This window comes from Hippichthys cyanospilos, chromosome 3 (genome assembly GCF_059441005.1).
Source record: "Hippichthys cyanospilos isolate Australia breed blue-spotted pipefish chromosome 3, RoL_Hcya_1.0, whole genome shotgun sequence".
NCBI lineage: Eukaryota > Metazoa > Chordata > Actinopteri > Syngnathiformes > Syngnathidae > Hippichthys > Hippichthys cyanospilos.
In genome coordinates, this window is record NC_142371.1 from 16,303,822 (window position 1) to 16,324,866 (window position 21,045).

At 53.4% G+C, this 21,045-nt stretch overlaps 1 protein-coding gene across 1 annotated transcript; it reads left to right on the plus strand.

Moving 5' to 3' along the window:
* Positions 1-2,468: 2,468 nt before the first annotated feature.
* On the plus strand, positions 2,469-13,093 carry nr2f5 (nuclear receptor subfamily 2, group F, member 5). The gene is made up of 4 exons (XM_088411139.1): positions 2,469-2,979; positions 8,852-9,132; positions 9,239-9,485; positions 11,262-13,093. The coding sequence occupies exons 1-4, from the start codon at positions 2,607-2,609 to the stop codon at positions 11,591-11,593; spliced, it is 1,233 nt and encodes a 410-aa protein (XP_088267265.1). The 5' UTR covers positions 2,469-2,606; the 3' UTR covers positions 11,594-13,093.
* Positions 13,094-21,045: the final 7,952 nt, after the last annotated feature.

Sequence of the window (21,045 nt, forward strand, 5' to 3'; positions counted from 1 at the left end):
ATTTCTCGTTTCGGAAGACGAGATCGCCGCTCGTTTTGGACTTTTTCCGTTTGTTTGTTTGTTCCGGCTCGGCTCCACCCGAGCGTGAACTTCCAGCGGGAAGACGGCGCCCGCAAAACTCACAAGAAGAATTCCCAAGCGCGGACGGGCCCATCCCAAATTAGACGAGTAAACAGAGGCAAAGAAGATGGATGACGGGCCGGCGCCGGCGCCCGGCAAAACAGACTACCGGCCCGCGTAATAAATGGATAGCGATGGGGCGAACCAAAACACGGGCGATGATTCCCGAGGCCGCCCCCGAGCCTTCCGCGGAAGACCGGGAAGTCAACAGAGATAAATCCAACGTGTCGGGAAGCAATTAGGACAAACGCCATCCCTTCTCCGAACCAAGGAAAAGGCTTTTCTTTGTTTTGTTTCGTTTCGTTTTTTTCTGTCGGCGGCGCTTCTGCTGCCAAATGTCACAGGTCAGGAGACGGACTCGGGATCCCGCGGAGGTCTGACCGTCCCTCGAGCCAAGCCGCTTTTTCCACACCTGCGCTCCTCTCATCAAACGGCCTAGTTCTCCTTATGACCGCGTCTCGAAACGGGGCCGTTTTTTTGTTTGGGTGACATTGGTTGGAATGTGGTCACGCGGTGTCATTTGCAACCATTAATCTAATTCACTACGCGTCCGTTTGCGAGGTCCCGGGCGAGCGATGAGGACGAACAACTTTGCTCCTCCAAATGAAGCCCCGCCCCCACAAAAAGACGTGTCGTACGAAAACAAGATTTGTGCGCGTGCGGGTGGGGGGGGGGTCACAGGTCGGGAGACCGGCCGGGGCCGCGGCCGGCGCCGAGTCGGCAGATGGGACCGGCCGCGGGTAAACAAATAAGCAAATAAATCCTGGGGACGCGGGGCCGGGGAAGTCGGCCCCGTTGGCCCCCCCGGAGCAGGAAGAGATAAATCTTCCCCGCGCGGCGCCGCCGTCAACCTCTTAATCAACCCCGACGGGCCCGAGGAAACGTGCGAACGGGGCGCCGCGCGTGCCCGGGAAACGGGGAAGCCGTCGCCCGGAAAACTGCGGCGGCGCTGTCACGCGCGCCGAGCCCGAGCGCTCTCTCGCCGCTCGGGTTGTTTTTCCCCAGCAGATCCCCGCGGCTCGGGCGGCGGCTCGGGTTTGAGATTGGGCCGCCGAGCCCCGGTACCGGGACGGGCTTGTTGAATCCATCGGGGATTTGAGAAGCCGCCCGACTCGATGGCGAGCCCGCGGCGGATCCGGTTTCACTTTAACCATTGGCCGGCGAAGCCCTCCGGAGGCGCGTTTGCTAATAGTGGGCCGGGGGGGCTAATTGGCCGGCAGGTAAGGTTACATGTGACAGCAATTAAGGCCGGCGCCGGGCCAACCTTACGGCCTCCGGGCGGCTTCGCTCGCAGTGGCCGGCGCTGTCGTCAAAGTCGCCGAATGAAAAAAAAAGAAGTCTCAAGGACGCAAACTGAGCGGGAAGTCAGCCTTCGGCCGTTTCGCCTCAATTACTTGGCGCTATCGCGGGTTGGCTTCCAACGCCACTTGGGCAGCAAAGTGGGCTTCCAACGCCACTTGGGCAGCAAAGTGGGCAAAAGTCTTGGAGGATGGGAAGTGAGCAGCAAGCGGGCCCATTCCCATCCAAAACCGCTTTTGAGATCAACATCTTACAGAGAACCAAGTATAGACTCGGAATATCTCAATTGTCGTCGTTGCCATCATAAGCCCCAATTGGAAGACATTGAATATCCCTTTGGTTTTGTTCGCCCCGCATCATTCGTTTGTACTTTTGGTAGGCTTTGAGGATTTTTTTGTGATCAAATCAATGGTAACACAATTAAAAATGAAGGATTATTGATGAGTACTAGTATATAAACAAATGGTTAATTATAAGGCTCTGGAAATGTACTGTCGCTTGATTGGCCTATATGAAGGGTTATGATCATTTGAATGGGAATCAGTGTAGAATGGAATCTATGGGGGGGGGGGGCGATTGATTTAGGATTTGATTTCGCATTTGATTGAGGACTCATAACCTAAAAACGTGTATCGTTTTTAAACTTGTGACCGTATCGTTCGTTTTGCGTCGTTTTCTTCCCTCGGCGTTTTCTCGGAGCCTGACCTTTTACGGCACCCGTGCCCTTATTTGGAGGGAGGCGGGGTTAGGTGAGGGCGGCCGGCGCGGCGCCTCTTCTTTCCCCACGCGGCGCCCTCCAAATGTGCGCCTCGACTCCGGAGAGGACTCGCGTGCGTGCGGGAGCTCCTCGGACTGTTGTTGGTGTTTTTTCTTTCTTCCGATTTTTGCTTTCCCCGAAGCGCGCGCCGGACGAGAAAGGCGCTGAAGCGGAGCGTCACATCCTTCGGACTTTTTCTTCTTGTTGGCTTTCCGCGAGGAGGACGCGTTTATGGATCGCTGAGCAGCAGAAGGAGCAGGGGCAAGGGGCAGGGGCAGGGGCAGGGGCAGGGGCAGGGGCAGGGGCAGGGGCAGGACCCGCTCGCTCTCGGGTCATGAGCGGCCGCCGATAGGGAAGAGAGCCCGTTTTTTTTTTTTGTTTTTTTTCGTCGTTGTTGTTTTTGTTTTTTTTTCCGTCCCGGGGATATAGCATGGCAATGGTAGTAAACCAGTGGGCCGAGAGCATTTCCGCCTCGCCGGGCTCGCAGCTGCAGATGTGCGGGCAGGACGCGGGCGTCGGGGGCGCGCCCGGCACGCCCGCCGGCTCCACGCCGGGCAACGAGGCGCTGTCGGGCGACAAGCTGCCCAACGTGGACTGCATGGTGTGCGGCGACAAGTCGAGCGGCAAGCACTACGGCCAGTTCACGTGCGAGGGCTGCAAGAGCTTCTTCAAGCGCTCCGTGCGCCGGAACCTGTCGTACAGCTGCCGCGGCGCGCGCGACTGCCCCATCGACCAGCACCACCGCAACCAGTGCCAGTACTGCCGCCTCAAGAAGTGCCTGAAAGTCGGCATGCGACGAGAAGGTCAGCGCCAAACCGACCAAAACGAACCGCGGCCGTCGAATGAAGGGAAACGCGCAAAGGCGTCGATTACCCGCGCCCGGCCGATGACGTCGATCTGGTTTGCAGCCGAGTTCTGCCCGCGCGCGGCGTTGTATGACCGAAAGCGAAAAAAATGGTGGAAATCACAAGACGGCGCGTCTTGAATATTCTGTTCCATTGGCGCTTTTTTTTTTTTTTTGGGGGGGGGGGGGGGGGGGGGGGGGGGGGGGCATTGAAGCAGTCCGTCTTGTTTCATTTTCACGCCTTTACTCCATCGTTTTCAACGTTTGCCAAGTGACCGAGTGAAGACGATTGTACTCGGATGTCTTGGCGATTTTCAACATGCACTGCAGGGATTTCCGTCTTTGCCTGTTTTCGTTTAAAGTCATATTTTGGACAAGAAATAGGGCCCGTTTTTCCAGTGTAGGTGCAAGGCGATGAGGCAGATTGGAAACAAAACAAAATCAGCGAAACAGTACGATATCATCAATCGTCGTTTAAAAGATGGCCGGTTAGAGTTGTTATATTTTGCGTACGTCTTCTTTATCTCAACCTTGCAACCTTGCGGTACCCCTCGTGAAATATTTATTGTTGTCGTGGGACCCGCGCGAAAAAAATGGAACAGAATGCTCTGCCTTCCGCATCTGATTTTCTAGTTTCTAGTTGCCTCTGACATAAAATGACATCACTCGGGACAAAGAGCATCCGTATGAAACGTTACAGTAAGAATTTTTATGGAAAATTATTCACCAATAAGTTGATTTATGTTCCAATCAATTTACTCTCAATTTGACGGGACAACTACGGCCGCAGTTCACAAATATCGGGAGGAGTAAAATCAATTCAATCGTAAAAAACACGCAAGCGACCTTTGAAATCTGCTATATTCCAAAAATGTGCTTCTTTTACCATTAAGTGAAAAGATTTGTTTCAGCCAAGTACTTCAGAACCGCCACCAAGAAAAAAACCAAAAAAACAATCCCATGCAACAGAGTCTGCGGGATTCATTCGGCGCCGGAAGATCTTTAGTTTTGCCGGGGAGCGACGCTAACATTTAGCACTAGGTTGCTTCATCTTCCTATCGATTTGCCCTTAACGTGAAGTAAAATCAACAGTTGAATAAGTTGGCTTTGCTGATATACCTGAAGAAACAATCCAAATCGCTAACCCTGATTCTGATTATTTTACTTTTTAAATTTGGCTGGTGGGGGTGGGGGTGGGGGCACTTCTTTTTCACCCTAGCGGCAAAACGCAGGCTGCTGCAGTGGTACTAATGTGCCGCATTAACAACGGGTCACTTGGCACCAAAAGCAAAGTGGCAGAAAACATGTCGGTGGCTGAAAGGGGGATTTGCCCATCCCCCCCCCCACCCCCCAAATTGTTCATTATTATTAACTGGCACTCTTCTTGTTTTTCCTTTGATTTGAGAGGCATCCCTCACATTGACAGTGCAGCCAAAAGGTTTCTTTTCTATACAAAAGAAAAAAAAGAAACCTAAGCATTATTCCAAAGGTTGACAGCAGTGCTTTCCCACTCCCACGACCGAATTTTTTTCCTTAAAAACACAAAAATGTGCGTATAATTTTTTCATTTTTGTTTTTCTTGTATTTGGTCTGGCCTTTTATTTGCAGTGTCATAAGTTGTGCGAAATGCCGTCACCTTCCCGCACTGTGAAAAAGTGCCGGACTGAAAACAAGAAAAAATATCTCAAAAAAATTGGGCACATTTTCTTGTTTGAAGCGAAAAAAAAAAAATCTGCCGATGGGGTAAGGAGTTATTTTCTGACTGAGGAAAACTAATAGAAGGCCTTTTTGGAACTATCCGAGTGGAAACAATAAGAATGTATTTGTGAGTCCAAGCTTGCTTTTAACTTTCTTGAAATGGACTTTTTGCAGTGTAGCTAGTTTGCTGTCACGCTGCAAAAAAGTCCCCCCCCCCCAAAAAAAAATGCCAACGGAGTAAGAATTTTGTTAGAATAATTGTAAATATAGTCATTATACATTTGCGACAAAAGGTCTTATTTTTTTCTCATCTTTTTCGAGCAAAGATACGAATATGAAAATGATAGCTTGAACGAGGCATTCTTTGGAATATGTTCTAAGAATATATTTTTGAACCTTCAGATGAAAGCCATGCGCTCAGCCGCAAACAATCTGATTCTTGGTTTTTTTATTTTTCTATTATTTGAAAGCAAAGGAGACAGCGAAGGAAGGAGTCAGGTATTTGGCCGGGAGTTTGACAGCGGCGCAGGGTGGCAAAGGTCGCTCAAGGACGCCGGGAAAGTGTCTCTTAAAGGGACAGAGCCGCTTCTTTTTTCTCTCGCTCTCCCTGAACGGAAAGGCGTGAGGCGAGACGCCCCCCCTCCCGCTTTGCGGGTCCCGCGGCGCTCGCTGGCACCGGGTGGGTCGCGCTCGCCCCCGGGGAAATCGCCCGATGTTTTCACCAAAGTATATAGAAAAAGGGAAAGCCATAGTCAATGAATAAGAAGAGTCCGGTCACATGATCCAAAACATTGAACGGGAGCCCCGAAGCGAAAAGCCACAAGACGGCATGGGCGGGGCGCGCCTTACGAAAAACAATCGACTTTAAAATGACAGCTTTGCACTTTTAAGAAAAATATTATAGTTGGTGAATAAGAAAATGCCTTTGGATCAAGTTTGCTTAGATCTAGCAAAACTGGCCTGAATTTTAAACGAATGAGAAAATATCAGGACAGTAAACTGGGAGCGTTTGCTTCATTGCGGGTACCTCATTTTTCATTCTTTTTTCCTCCTGTGGGTTGGTGCGTTTGAGGTCAGCGGGATTAACGGGCGTCCTCAAATCCTCTTTGCCGTCCCGCCTGGTGTTTATAAACAGGCGGGCGCCGCGGGACGCCCGCCGGCCAAAGCCACGAGGCGCGCAACAGGAAGTGAGCCCGTACGGCGACGGCGCCTCGGCTTTCCGGTATCTCGCGTATCAATTTTCATTAAAGGCGACGGCGTTTTACCAAGTGACGCGGGCGTGGCGTGGGGGCAAGCAACAATTGAAGGAAGAAGCACGATAGCGAGTCGGCGAAAGAAAGCCGGGACGGGGGCCCCTTCGCCACCGTCTCTCGTCCCCCTTCCTTTTTGGCGCTCCGAATTCCGTCTCCGCCGTTCTCCGCCATCTTGGCAGACGGCTAAATGACCGAACGGCTAAACCTGGACTGGTATCGCTCATATATTGGAAATATAGTCTTATAAGTAAAAATGTCTTGCGCAGCATAAAAAAAATCTCAAGAAAAGTATATTCATTTCAGGATAGTCATTTTCAATTGTTTTTTTTATTTTAGGGCCCTGCAAATCTAGTTGAGTCTCGGCGCAGCGTCTCGGGACAAGCGAAAAACGGTGCGGAGTACAGCTAGTACGGAAAGTAGAGTAGGCCGGCCCTCGTGCTTGTCGTTTCCCAGCGCCCGTCTTCCAGGAATGTTTTGTCGGTCGGGAGAGTCGCGTGTGGAGGAGCGCCCCCCCCACGCCCCCGGGCCCTCGTCAGCTCCGGAGCGCCCCCCTTTTCGCCGTTCGATAATTAGCGCGAAGGAGCGCTGGCTTTGATATGGCCTTGATATTTCCAGTCGACGCGCCGAAAGTTTAATGAGCTCTTGGCGCGGAGAACTTTCCGCTTTCTTCTCCTTCCCCGGGGGCACGCTTGACCTCTCGGTATCGTCGGGTGACGCGCACGGGAGCGGCGGCGACGGCGGCGGCGGCGGCGGCGGCGGCGGGCGCTAACCTCGCAATACAAGCCTCGCTTGTTTTCCGCCAATGTAGACGGAAACGGCGGGCCGATAAACAAAAGGTTGCCACGACGACCGGGCGGGAAGCCACAGTCGCTACCCGAAACGCGGCCTTCCGGAAAATGGGAGGGAATAAACGCAGGGGGGGCTAAAAGGCAAAAAGATGGCATGACAAGAGCACAAACGCTAATTCCAGGCTTGCAACACATATCCACGGTTATGGCTACGGTACTCCATTAGCTCAATATTGGGTAAGCGCTGGTCAAGGGTGTCACTTACTCCCCGTGAAAAAAAAAAAGAGAATTTGATTGATATTTTTAGGACCCTTTTAAAAGACGAGAATTATCGCCCACGGCGCTGAAAGAGTTCAAAAGAAAAATGGAGGCGGTGTGCGGTGCAGATGAATTTATTCCATCACCGGAAGCTATAGTGGGATATTAAAACATATACACACAACTTAAGGATGTGCGTACTTGCATCAGGACACTAAAATGAAAGGAAGCCTTTCAAAATGGCGCACGTTCAAACGACCAAATAAAAGTACAATGTATCTCAAAAGAGTCTAAATTTGAGTTACTTATTAGCTTGAGTGCAGTCTTTGTGCTATCTTTATTCCATACCGTGAGAGTCTGAGCGGCGGTAGTGGGCCATCTAGTGGTCCGTGGTGGAATTACATTTGATACGGACAGTAAAATGGCACAAAACAAGAGAAGAAAACATCTCGGGGGCTGAAGTGAGCACGTCGTAGGAGATGTTCTTTTTTTTGATTTGGCGTTCCCCAACGAGCGTCAGCGCACTCGTGCTGTTGCTCACACTTGACATTTAAATGTGACGGGATTGAGTTCCGAGCCTCGGGCCCCCCCCCCCCCCCCCCCGCGCCGTCGTTTGAACAAGGACGTTAATGTTTAGCCATCTGGATGCTCCTTTTTTTTCTTGGAATACGGATTGTGAGAAAAGCAACGAAATGAAAGCAACGAGGGGAATCACTGCGACCGATCGAGGCGTGCGTGCCGTCTGGCTAACAGGCAAATGGTAGCGCGCGGCGGGATCCGCGGCACGCCGTGCGTGACCCATATTGAGCCCGCGGCGGTGCCCCATATAGGTCAAGCGAAACTCAAACGTTGAGCGAGCGGGCGCAAACCGCGGAGGGGGAAGGGGCGGGCACGCGGCCGGGGGCCGATCTTTCTCGACCGCGCTTGTTAGCTCGCTCGTTTAGCGCGGCAATGTCCCCGTAAACGGAAGGAGACGCTACAGAAGTATCGCTTTTGACTTTGAACTGCGACTTTACTTGCCACCAGAAGGCACTCTTGACTAGTAAATGCAATCGGGCGTGTCACTGTTGTGTCGGTGCAGCACTCTACCAATCCCAATCGGTTGGAAAGGTTAAGATGGTGCTGCTCTTATTTCTAAACACGCAGGCCGGTTCAATCTGTGTTGAAGGCATGACTGGAAAAAAAAAGTCCATTTGAATGAAACTTCTAGTAGTGCCGCAGCCCTGGTTTGGACCTCAGGCGGCCTTCAGTTCCTGGAAGCCGGCGCCGCGCCACCAGGAAACTTCTCCTTCCCAGAAGTTTAAAAGCACCTTGTCGCCCTCACTGTACTTTTGGCCCGCCGGCGCCCCCTCCGCACTCACGCACACGCGCGCGCGCGCAACATGAGACCGACAGGTGTTTTCCAAACACTTGGCGTCACCGGCAGGAACCGGGAGGGGCGCACGGGCACGCTACACTTTTGCCATTTCATGTTTGATGACGATTATTTTTATTGGGCGTTATTCCATTGTTTTAAGTGGCGACGTTCAATAGCACGGTACCAGAGCGGTACCGGCGCCAGTACTTCACTCTCGAGTAGTCCCCGACACCAAGGACAGATACCACAAGTACATTGCCGAGGCGGAAATATAGGGGAAATGATACCGTTGGCGCTTCAGAATTCTTCGGTGGACGCGGGACGGGCCAAAAGGGCCGCTGAGCGACGTCGGCTCTCTCAACTTTCGAACGGAGGCCAAACGCTACGTCTTTGGCCATCCTCCGAGTGTGCGCAAAACGGCGTCCGAGGCGTCCTCCGAGTTCGTTTTGACAACGCGGCGGCGCTCTGTCCCCCCAGCCGTCCAGCGGGGGCGCACGTCGGGCTCCCAGAGCAGCCCGGGCCAGTACCTGAGCAACGGCGGCGAGGCCTACAACGGGCAGCCCTACCTGTCGGGCTTCATCTCGCTGCTGCTGCGCGCCGAGCCCTACCCCGCCTCGCGCTACGGCGCCCAGTGCATGCAGGGCAACAACCTGATGGGCATCGAGAACATCTGCGAGCTGGCCGCCCGCCTGCTCTTCAGCGCCGTGGAGTGGGCCAAGAACATCCCCTTCTTCCCCGACCTGCAGCTCATGGATCAGGTGGGGGGGGGGGGCGCCTTCCGGGCCCGCATCCGCATCTGGGGATTTTCGTCCTTCGTCCGACCTTTGCCGATGCTAAAAATGCCCCCTTGTCCCTCGCCGGCAGGTGGCGCTGCTGCGCATGTCGTGGAGCGAGCTTTTCGTGCTGAACGCGGCGCAGTGCTCCATGCCGCTGCACGTGGCGCCCCTGCTGGCGGCGGCCGGCCTGCACGCCTCGCCCATGTCGGCCGAGCGCGTGGTGGCCTTCATGGACCACATCCGCGTCTTCCAGGAGCAGGTGGAGAAGCTCAAGGCGCTCCAGGTGGACACGGCCGAGTACTCCTGCCTCAAGTCCATCGTGCTCTTCACGTCCGGTCAGTGCCGCCGACCTTCGCCGCTTGGGTCGCTTTGCCGTCGCTTTGTCAACAAGATCGCGACCCGTCGCGCCGCGTGGATCTCTTAGCTTCCGTTTGTGATCCCGTCTATTATTCACCCCCCCGAATCTAAATGATGTATAGCCTTCGGCCCGCCATGTGACGCTCACACGCGCAAAAGCACGCGCAAAATTCCCGTAGCGACAATTGCCCAGAGAGATTTGAACGCTCGTCCCCCTCGGCGTGGCGTGCGACGGGCCGGTCCGAGCCCGGCCACTAACACCCGAGAAACATTTGATCAAATTTCAATCCGAAAACATCATCTCGTTGGGAGGACAAAAGCCAAACGGTGCATGAACTCACAACAAAAGGGCCGAGAAACCGCTGAAACCACGGGGCTACGGTCTGATCGATACTACTCCCTTCACCTCAACATAGTTCACTTGCCCAAAGATGCCAGCATCCTGCGCCAAAGCACTACTTTTTTTTCCCTTTACTTGATAGTCGGATGAAATGAAGCACCTCCCCGTGCTAACAACAATTCAGTGAGTCTCTTCCAGCAAACACCGGATAAGTATAAAATTCTCAATTTCGTAGCCGCGGAAAAGCGCTAGCGGGCGCAGTGGCTTTGGCGCGCCAGGCGCGCGGCTTTTTTTTGGGCGGCCGAGGACAGCTTGACTAATCTCCGCCACTTTGTCACGAACACGGGCGCCCCACACGCACGCATACAAAGAAAAAAAGCCGTCCAGCTGTCCTCCGAGCGGCACACGAGTAAGGCGGTGATTCACGCGGCTTGACACGCTCTATTTTTTGGGCGATGGGGGGGAGGGCGGACATCAAAGGTCGCCGTGACAAAAAGGAGCCCCGATGCAAACTGACAGGTTCACAGCAAGCGATGGAAGGAACTCCGGGGTTCATGCGGGGGTCACGGGCAAAACCGGGGGGAAAAAAAAAGCGTCTTTGTTTGGACTTCACACGGCGCCAAATCCCTCGTGCCCCGCCCCCGCCACACAGAGGGTGTGAAAAGTGTTGCCTCGGTGTCTCTCAGCTGTGCGCCTTTGGGGGAGGGGCCAGATGAGGTGCAAGTCACATGTCGGGAGCGCCGCGCGCGCTAACCCCGAGCGCCAGCCGTCGACCCGAAAGTTTACAACGTACCTCGTGCCATCCACGCCTCCCGCCGACGATTTACACCGGAGCACTAACGGACAAAAAATTGACATTAGCTAACATTGTACATATTTGCATCAAAACACATATGTAACATAGCACTTGGGCTGTCGCGTTGTTAATGCATCGTTAGCGTTTTAGCAATGACCTCACATCGGAAGCGCTTCGCGTGACCCCAAACTAAACTTCCATGCTCAAAATAATCCAATGAATAAATATTCTTGGTCCCGTGGACTTTCGAAACGATTCCTGGATCATTGTAAATGTCAAATAAAAAGGTACCAACACACCAGCACCATCTCAGGGCAAACAAGAGAACTGCACTCATATTGTCAACTGCGGGGGCCAGGGGCGCAATTAGGCCGCCGGATGGTATTATCACGCTTTACAGGACATTTATAACTGCTCGCCCAACAAGTCTGGATGACGGTTTCATTCACACTTGTCTAAATGTCATCCGTCACATACACTACAAGTAAAACAAAGTATCGCTGAGCTCGAATTGATCGAAAAGCGCCTCACGCACGCACGTCACGCTAGCAGCTAGCCATTTCGCCAAAGGTAAGCTGGCTTTGGCTAAGGCGCGCGCGTGCGTTCTGCTTTTGACAGACGCCATGGGCCTGTCGGACGCGGGCCACGTGGAGAGCGTGCAGGAGAAGTCGCAGTGCGCCCTGGAGGAGTACGTGCGCAACCAGTACCCGGCTCAGCCCAACCGCTTCGGGCGGCTGCTGCTGCGCCTGCCGTCGCTGCGCATCGTGTCGTCGCCCGTCATCGAGCAGCTCTTCTTCGTGCGGCTGGTGGGCAAGACGCCCATCGAGACGCTGCTGCGCGACATGCTGCTCTCCGGCTCCGCCTACAACTGGCCCTACGTGCCCGCCGCCGCCGCCGCCGTGCAGCGCGAGCGCCCCGTGCCGCTGCACTACAATGACGGCGGCCCCTGACGCCGTCCCGTCCCAAAGGACGCCGTCAGATATCTCTTTTCGTCGGCCGGCCGTTTATACTTGCGGGACAAAGTGGCGGCGGTCGCCCAGAAAGAAAGATGGCACCAGACAGAAAAAAAAAAGGCCACGCCAAAGTGGAACAGTCAACTTTTTGGGCTTTTCATCCGCATTTCAGTATGTTGGATCGATCCCGTCTCCACCAACGTAATCTAGCCCAGAGGTCCCCGGTACCGGTCCATGGATCAACTGGTACCGGGCCGCACCTGAAATATTGATGTTTTGCATCTGATTTAGTTTACCCTGTAAAAGTTCATTCATTTTGTGCATTGTTTGGCTTGATCTTTGTATTATAGCGCCGCCACTGACTGCTGTCGGTACTACATTTTGTAGTGAGGAAGGACGGCGCGGCTTGGTTACATGCGCGCAGTCACTGCACCCCCCCGGTCTACAGTAAAAATCTCAAGCGTTGACCGGTCGGTCGGCGGTGATAAAACGGTTGGAGACCCCTGATCTAGCCTACTATGCTTGACAAAAAAAGAAATACAGAAAAAATCACAGCGTCCACCGGGAAGTCTACCCAGCTCTACTCGACCAAACAAAAAGAAAGTCGGCACCAGACAGGAAAAAAAAAAAAATGCCACACCCGAGTGAAATTTTCAACTTTTTGAGCTTTGGGGTTCAGCCGCGTTCCAAAAACATCGCCGTTATCTAGCCTACCAAAACACGGTTCTTTTTTTTGGAACTACAAGGCAACGGGTGGCGAAAAAGGCCAGGAGGCTAGAGCCCGCTTGGTTTCTTGGCGGAGACGTGACGCCAACGCTTCGGAGGCCATCGATCGGTCCTAAACGGATCGGCGGGGAAAAGTAAACCGCCGCGAAGCAGCAATTGAGGACGAAGGAGGAAAAAGCAACCTTCATTCGATGCGCTAGGGTTAGAAAAGCGGAAAAGGTGCGGCGTACCGCCCCTCCGGGACCGGATTTCTACACCTGTGCCTTAGCTGGATGGAAGACTGGCCCCAGCTGCCAACGGGACTGCTATCTTTGTCCATATGCCTGGAAGTTGCCCCCCCCCCCCCCCCACCCCCACCCCCAATGAAAAAAGAAGTCACGGCAAAGTTGACTAAGCGCAGCAGCACTGATGCCTTTCTTCCAAAATGGCTCCTTCTTCAACAGCAGCTTTCAGACTGCTGTTTGTTTCTCTATTTTTTTGGAGGGGGTGGGGGGGGTTCTGCAACTTGCTGAGCTTGCCTTAGATCGAAACAAGACTGTCACGTTTATTTTATGACTGTGCCATAATCTGTTACCTGTTATGACAGGGATTTAAAAAACAAAGAAAAAAAAAACGCTAACCTCACCTGTGCCCCCCCCCAGCGGGACGTGTAAGCGTGACGGTCAGGTCCGGCAACTCGGGCTCCATTTGCCGGCGTGGCCCTGTTTTGGGGCGGCCCCCAAGGCGCAAACGTTGCAAAGGGTTCAAATAAAATTTGATTGCGCACGCTGACGCTGCTTGTTTTTCATTGATTTGAGGCCTCTTGAATTTTTGGGACTGACTCCTTGATCTGAAAGCATCATTCTTTCTTTGAAATGGGAAACGCCCAAGGAGAGGAGAAAATGGCTTCAAATTGCAAGTGTGATGGCCGGTAAAAAAACTTGACTGGTTCCAAAAACGAAATACAAATAAATGCTTGTTATTTTCCAGATCCAATTCGATGTTAAACTTGACATTTTCGAATGGAATTGCAAACAAAAACCGTCAACTATATCGTTTTGTTGATTGAAGAAGAAATTGCGCTTTCTTTTAAGAAAAAAATGCGCCTTTTGTGCATTGTCCCCATATAAATTGCTTCAAAATTGGGGCATGTATAGCAAATATTTGTAAGACAAGGCGTTCCTGACTGAAAGGGGATCTTTGGTCGGGCCCGTTGGGCAGCACTCGTCGGTATTCCACGGAGGGTTGTCATCGTCGCTTGAAATGCGCATTTCTTCTTCCCTGTCCCGTCCTCAGCGCGGCTTTCCGTGCGGGGCGCTAACCCCCGCGCCGGACGCCATTAGCACGGCGGGTCGAGGGGCGCATCAATATTGATGCGCGTCCGGCCGGGCCGGGCCGGGCCGGGCCGGCCGCCGACATCAATATTGATGGCGCTGCCGCACGTCGGGCCCGCTCCCGGCATTTGCGAGGGGCCGAATTTCCAGAGCAATTTCCAGAGAAAAATAGAAATCCCCGATGAGATGCGGGCGCAATGGGAGGCCGTCCCGATCCCCCGGCGCCACTGGGAAAAATGAATGTTTCATAGGCATGAGGCGCTCGCCTTTAGGACGGGCGCCGGTTGGCGCGTCGGCTCGGCCGAGTAAAGCGAGGTTACGGACGGCGGAATTTGGACGGGACCGACTTGTTTTTCAACTCAAACGGCTCCCAAAAGCACGAGAAAAATGTGCTCTTCTAAGCAAACGACATTTTAGCTTGCTAAGTTGGCCCGGGAGGAACCGCTTGCTGACGGAAGCCCCTTTCAGTCTGGCGCTCCGGACCCCGGGCGGACCGCGTCGTTTGTCGGCCCGCTCCCAAAACGAGCAGTTATCTGGACTCGCTCTCCCGGATGGGATATTTCCACGGGCTACCGCCCCCCCCCCCCCCCCCGCTCCGGACCGACTAACTTCCTCCCTCCGACCGCATGGGTCGAAGGACGCTCGACGCGAACGCATACGCAAGCGAGCGACGCGATCCGGCTGGAGGAAGCGCCGCTCTGGGCCCCCAGTCGTCCAGGTGTCGCGGCGTCGGCTTGCCGCCGCATATTTTTCCCGTTGGGGGGCGCGGCCAAAGACTTTTCTTTTTCTTCCCCTCCGTCCGAAGCCCGCGCCACCCGGTCTCGGCTCGGTTGTTGTTGCCGCGGGCTTAGCCGCGGGTCCGTTCGTCGCGTTGTACGTTTCCCGGACGCTTCGGGCCCGTTAAGTCCAAATTTCCTACCTTGTACTTGTGCGGGCGTGGTGCTAATAAAGGCTATCTGAGCTTATCTCTTATGGCTTGTTTTGGTCCGGCGCTGCGGCGAGGCCGCCTCATCAGATCGTGGCCGCGGCGCTGGCCTGCTGCAAACAGAGCGTTACGCCGGGGCGCCTTTCTGGGTCACCAAGTTAAATATTTCAGATGCTTTATTTTTAGTGCCTTCTGCTTCTGCACACATGCGCACGTGTGTGAGTGTGTGTGTGTGTGTGTGTGTGTGTGTGTGTTGTCCGCAAGCAGCGTTTGACCCACTAAGTCATGTTCACACGGCCCCGGGCTTTATTGAGTGTTTTGCTTTGGCGGCAAAGTGCGCCAGCGCGCCGACAAATAGCGAGCGCGGCAACTAAAGGCTCCGCGTGGTCGTCCTCTCTCCACAGAACCCCCCCCCCCAAAATAACAAGATCCCATCACGTCCGCTTTGATGGATGCGCCCCAGTTGTGCTCGCCGATTGAAACCATGAGATTGAGCGTTAAAGGGCGAGTCCGCCTAATTTACGCCAAACGTGAGCCAAACCAGAAATTCGACTTGGAATGCGTCCGAATGCATTTTGACTGAAAATTGTCATTTGCCATTTTCGTCGATTTGATTTCATGCGGGGCTTCTTAAACTTTGTTACTTTTCAGCCATACTGAAGTTTCCAAAAGAAAAAATGGAAATTGCACGCCCCCTCATGTCCATTTCATCAAAAATGTGGGAAGCCAGCGCTTTTGTAACCAGGGCCAACCCTCGTGAATAAAACCGTAACCGGACCGAAAAGACATCGGAGGAGCTTCCCGTTGGCTCTCCTCGCGAGTAAAAATTTGTCTTCCTTCTGCTTTGTCGATTATGAAAAGGCTGCCCGAACCCGCCAAATAGGATCCCGGCTTACGGTATCGCCGATCGGGTCGTCGCGGCGTGCCTAGTCACGGCGTGGAAAAGCGCGACGGGACATTCGCCGCGGATGGACTCTCGGCGACGTCCCGGAAGCCTTCTCCCGCGCCCCCGTTTGAGAAGCGCAAGCAGAGAGCGCAGATGGGCCTCGCGTCGGCGAACCGACGCGGAAGCCCCCCGAGAGGCCCGCGCTCTCCCACGTGGGCCGGCCCCGCACGCGGAGCGCCGCGGCCCCGCACGCGGAGCGCCGCGGCCCCGCACGCGGAGCGCCGCGGCCCGTCGGGCCATCGTGCCGCTCGGATGCGCCGCGCCCGGACCCGGCCAACTTCTCACCTGCGCCATTGTGCGCCGCGCCGCTCGTCGCCCTCGCTAATTGGGAGCGCGGATTCCGGGACAACTTTGCTTTTGTTCCCCTTCCGCCGCGAAGCGCTGACCCGGACGTGTGAGGTCACAGCTGCGCTAATTGCCGCTGACGACGACGATGCGTGCGTGCGTGCGCCATTGTTGTCCGTCCACACGCCGAGTGTGAATAATTTGCGCCGTCTCTTGTTGTCGCGTTATGTCATTTAGCGTGGGTCGCACACCGGATCGAGCGGACGCCTTTGGATTCAAATACGAGATCAAAAAATACAAGATTCTTAAAAATGGGCCAAATGTTCCTGTTTTAGGCAAAAAAATCTGCCGATGATTTTCCCGCCAAGAAAACCTCGTTCAATTTCTTTCCGGCCCGATTCGAAATCAAAAACGAGTCCGAAATTCTTCATTTTTATCAGCTCGCCTCCGAGTACCATCCGTTTCCGACGCTCCAGTGTGGCTTGGCCACAGTTTTTACGGGGCACGAGTATCGATTTTGAGTTTGACAGCTTGACAACGGGGGGGGGGCAGTCTCCACTAGTAAATGCAATCGGGTATGTCGCGGTAGTGTCGGAGCAGTATTCTAACAAGTGTGGGTATTATGTTGGACACATGTTCAAATATGTACGAGTGCGCGCTCTCGGCACGATGTTGCTGTAAGAAGGCCGTTTGAAATTGAAACCTTTTCCGTTTGCCGTCGTTCTGCGGGAACGTCCGACGTCCAGACCGCGGCCGCGCTTCTGATTGGCCGCGGCCCATACGTGACAAAATACATTTGAATGCGACGGCGAATATTTTGGCACGGGACAGAACCCGGAAAAGGAAAATCGATGAGATTGTTTGACGGGCCCCTGAGAGCGGGCAAACGAAGGCCAAAATGGAAGGCGGCGACGACGCGCAAATAACAGGCTTCTCTCCAAATCCCCCCGCCCGCTTTGCGCCGCGGTCCCCGATGGACCGGCCTTTACTCTAAAATGTGTCGGTGCTAAAGTGGTCCAAGTCAGAACCTTTGGCGTTCTCTCGCTTCCACAATCGTGTCAAAAAGTCACCGCGCGCGCACACACGAGAACACCATCGCGCTCTTTGCGACAGTAAGAGTAGTTTATCTGGTTTGCCCCCCCCACCCCCACCCCCCCCGGCGAGCCAGGAGGAGGCAGAGTGCAGGGAGGGGTCACGGACAGGTCAGCACCCAGCGTAATGGCTCGGGTTCTGTCTGCTACAGAGCTGACAGACAGATGGATTAAAGGGGGGTGGAGGGAGGGGGGGGGGGGGCGCTTGCTAATAACAGCAGTCGGTTCTGCGCTTTCTCGATGGCGCCTTCAGCACGTGCGTCACGCCTTCTCTCCGTTATTCCTTGGCACTTGAATATCGGAGAGGCGGCTTTATTCCTTTTGGACCGGGGAGAAAAGTCGGGGCGCGAGGGCCGCTTTCAAAAGCGGCTGGCAATTCAAAGGCATTAGCGGCCTTCCCTCGATGTCAAAACGGGGCAAATAGCCGAGAACGTCTCAAGATGTGGACTGGACCCACAGAGGATCTTATCTTCGGAACAAGCGTATCCGTTTTTGAAAGTTATGTATTTCAATGGTGACGCAAAGTGGATGAAAGCGTTGCGTCTGATGTTGTTCATCCGCCAATGTTTGTCGGAGGAATTGGCCAAATCGTTTGTATTTTGGAAACGCTCCACAGCAAAGGTGTCCAAACCTTTTCCCATGAGGATGCAGGGGCCAATTGGATTTTTTTCAAAACGATTTCATCAATCGCAACACATTGCCGACTGTTTAGGCCTTTAGCCCGCGCAAATGTTGCTCAGAGGTGCTCAGAGAGCCACAACAACAACAAACAACGACTGAATCCATTTTGGAAGACGTCAATTGAGATGTATTCGTGTGATTTGTACCGTTTGGCGCTTCGGCTTGTCAAAATCAGCCCTTTTCATATGAAGACAAACGTTATTGCTAATTTAGTTGCAAACGGATACTTTGACTTTTGCAGATTTAGAAAAGCGCAACGAAAAAAGTACGCGACAAATTTAGGAAGGGCAAATGGACAGTATGGACTTCAAAACGTCGGCCGCATCGTGGCTTGAAAGCGTACGGGAGGGCTGCGGCCATTTCGATTCCAATTTTCAGGTACGGCGAGCAGGTTCGGTTATGGCGATTCCTCGGACTGTGCAAAGGTTTTGGGACGCTCTGAGGCAAAAGTCAGCGTGCGCGCTTCCTGAGCCAATGTCCGGGCGCGCTTGAGGGCGCTCCCGCAGGGAGACCTTCAAGTTTACGGTTCGTCGGGAGTTCAGAGGGAGGGTCAAGCGGCGGTCAGCGTTGATCCACCAAAACCCCCCCGCCCCCCATCGCACGCACTGCCTCTCATCTCTTTTTAGCACTCAGCTGATCTTTTGTCTCCGGTTTGACCCGGGTTTCGGAGGAATCCGGTGACCGCGTTAAACAAGGCAATTACTTTTAGCCTTCTCGGAGCCCGAGGTCGGCTTTTTTTCATTCGTTTTTCGCCAATGTTTTGCACCGTCGTCAAGGCAATGGCACAGATACGCAAGCAAGCGCTGGGAGCACGCTAGGTTTCTTGGAATCCTTCGTTCATCTGCTCATCCGCGTTTCACGTTCAGAGGAGACGCAAACGCAAAGCGTGCGGCCTCGTGATACGGAAGGCCGCTCATCGATGAATCCGTTTGCGGGAAACGAAGGGCCGATGCCACCGAAGGTTTGGAGTAAATCCATATTTCTGTACGACGACCCTCTCGAGGTCGGCCCGCGTGAGCCCATCCAACGGCGTAGTGATAACTGTGACCATCGGACGGCGGCTAAGTAAGGAATGAAAATCCATCTTTCGCACGCACGATACGGTTGCTTTTTCCCATAGCGCTGGATGGAGTTCAGATCATGGAGTCGGATTGATTCATTGACGCGGTCCCGATTAGAACAAACTCAGAAATAACGGTAATAATAACGAGGCCGACCCGCGTGACGATCCGGCAAGGAGTTGTCAATTCCCGAGGTTCGAATGAAGTCACGGGACTTTTTCATACGTGCGGTCGCGTCCGTTCTGATCCAATGGCCGTTGAAAGAAAATCCATTTCAAAGGGCATCCAGGAGGCTTTTGGCGCCGCTATTGATAAGCAGTCAGCCGCTTAATAAAAACAAATGGATGCGGCTGGCCGCCATCTTATCGGGACGGCGTATTGCTGAGTGGCGCTTCGCACGAGAAATCCGATGACCTTCTTTATGGCCGAGGAGAGCCGAGCCGGGGGCCGATCGGCTTTTTTGGTCCGCCCTGGCCTCCGCCATTAAATGGGGGACTTACGCTTAAGTAACCTTATCTTGTAATTGGGTTCAAGGTTAAGTGACCCCGCCGCGCGGGAGTCTGGGGGTTGAGGTCACCGTGTCGGAGAGCGGAGCCGTGGTGGGGGTGGGGTGGGGGGGGGTCTAATGGAAATCAAGGCCGGTGCCCGTTGCCCCCCGCAGTGACCTTCAACCTCACTGCCGTTCGCCGACAAAGCAAGAAAAGAAAAAAAAATATCGCTCATGTTCTTGCTTCAAGCAAATAAATGGGGTGGTTAGTTTGTTCGATAGCTAGCAAGCAGAAGTACAGTACATGGGAGAAATGCAAACGGCCGTTAGCTTGTGAGTGTGTGAGCGTATTACTGGCTGGAGCAGAAGGGCAAAAGCTCGCTTGATCTTGATTTTCAGTATGAGTACAGACCGTGAAAGCGGGGCCTCACGATCCTTCTGACTTTTTGGGTTTCAAGCAGGATGTGTCAGAAAAGTTACCTCAGTCTGTGACTGCTTTTGGCTGCTCCATTTCCTCCTTACTTGGCCGACACTTTGCAACGATCGAATGAAAGAGATGAAATTGTGACGAGCGCTCTGGACAACTTTTTTTGTCCCAGCCTTACAGTAGGTTGACATTTGGCGGTAAAAAAAAAAAGAAGAAAAATCTTTTGACTTGGGAGCAAGCGACCCTCCTTCCCTCCCTCGTCATCGCCCGTCTCGGGGAGGTGGATGGACGACGGCGGCGGGTTGGGGTGGAGGCGGCCGTCCGTCGCCGGGGGCAAGGGAATAGCCCAGATTAAAGAGCTTGTAAACCACGGCCCGTAAACATCTGCCCGTTAACCGGCCCCATCCATCTCGCGCTCCCCATCTGTTCGCCTCCTACTTCTCGCGCTCTTCATTTCCTTGAATGCGTCATGCGAAGCCAACTCCATCCAACCCAAACAAACGCCGGGATTGAACCCCCGCCGGGTCGCGTACGGTTCGTGGAAGTGAGACCCTCCCCAACGTCCTCCGCAGTCCAAACGCAACAATGAGGGAGCCTTACTTTGATTGAGAAAAAAAAAAAAAAAAAAAAAAAGCAAAATAGCACTGGGTTGCTTACTGCTAGTTAGCTACTTAGCTCGCTAGCATGAGTGCACAAAAGCAAACTGGCAGGTTGTTAAGGTTTAGCGGGATTAAGCCAAGTCAAAATGGTAGTTAGCTACTTAGCTAGCTAGCAGGAATGGCAGTTAGCTGATGTTAAGCAAGAAATAAATGTCAAGGCCATTTTTCTTCATTTAGGAAACGATAGCAAAAACTAAATCTTATCATACCAATGGGCTTAAGCAGAAGGATTGTTTGAAACATTTACAGAAATGTTTTCCTCCTCAAATGACCTAGAAGAATTATATTTACTTAAGTCTACTGCGTTGGAGCCATTGTTTGAATTCATGTAGTTATTTGAAAGAATACCGTGACCAAGGTTGTGTTCTTTGTGTCCAGTCTCTCTTATTGTTAACTTGGCTCGCCAGTTGCAGGATTAGAGCAAATAACAGTGACAGTTGACGGGAGAGGAAATGCAAATGTCATGAGCAAGTCAGTTAGCTGGGGCTAGGTTTTTGAGCTAACTGGATCACAGAGACATGGGTGGGAGCCTGTGGCTTGCTTTTATTTTCCAACTTTGGGTTTCCATTTTTTCTGTGTGAGATTACCATGAGGAGAAGCTAATAACGATGAGTTGCGTGATTAGAGCTGCGGGCTTCATAGGCTAAATCCCCCCCGCCCGTGCACTTGTCCTGATTAGGCATCTTTAACGTAAGCTTGCCGGCTCCCATCTGCTCCCCCTGATCCGGAGGGTCCCGGTCAAGGGTCGGCTTCGTGTCGACGCAGCCCTGGTACCGGTGCGGCGCCGGTGCCGAACCGCAGGTGGCAAATTAGCGCAAACAAAGGCTAATTGGTTTGCCCCGGCTGGG

What these genes read in the sequence shown, in the direction of transcription:
- nr2f5 (XM_088411139.1), top strand. Translation starts at nt 2,607, where the DNA reads ATGGCAATGGTAGTAAACCAGTGGGCCGAGAGCATTTCCGCCTCGCCG. An exon ending in AGTCGGCATGCGACGAGAAG is followed by an intron (nt 2,980 to 8,851) that starts GTCAGCGCCAAA and finishes CTGTCCCCCCAG; the next exon opens with CCGTCCAGCGGGGGCGCACG. An exon ending in ACCTGCAGCTCATGGATCAG is followed by an intron (nt 9,133 to 9,238) that starts GTGGGGGGGGGG and finishes CCTCGCCGGCAG; the next exon opens with GTGGCGCTGCTGCGCATGTC.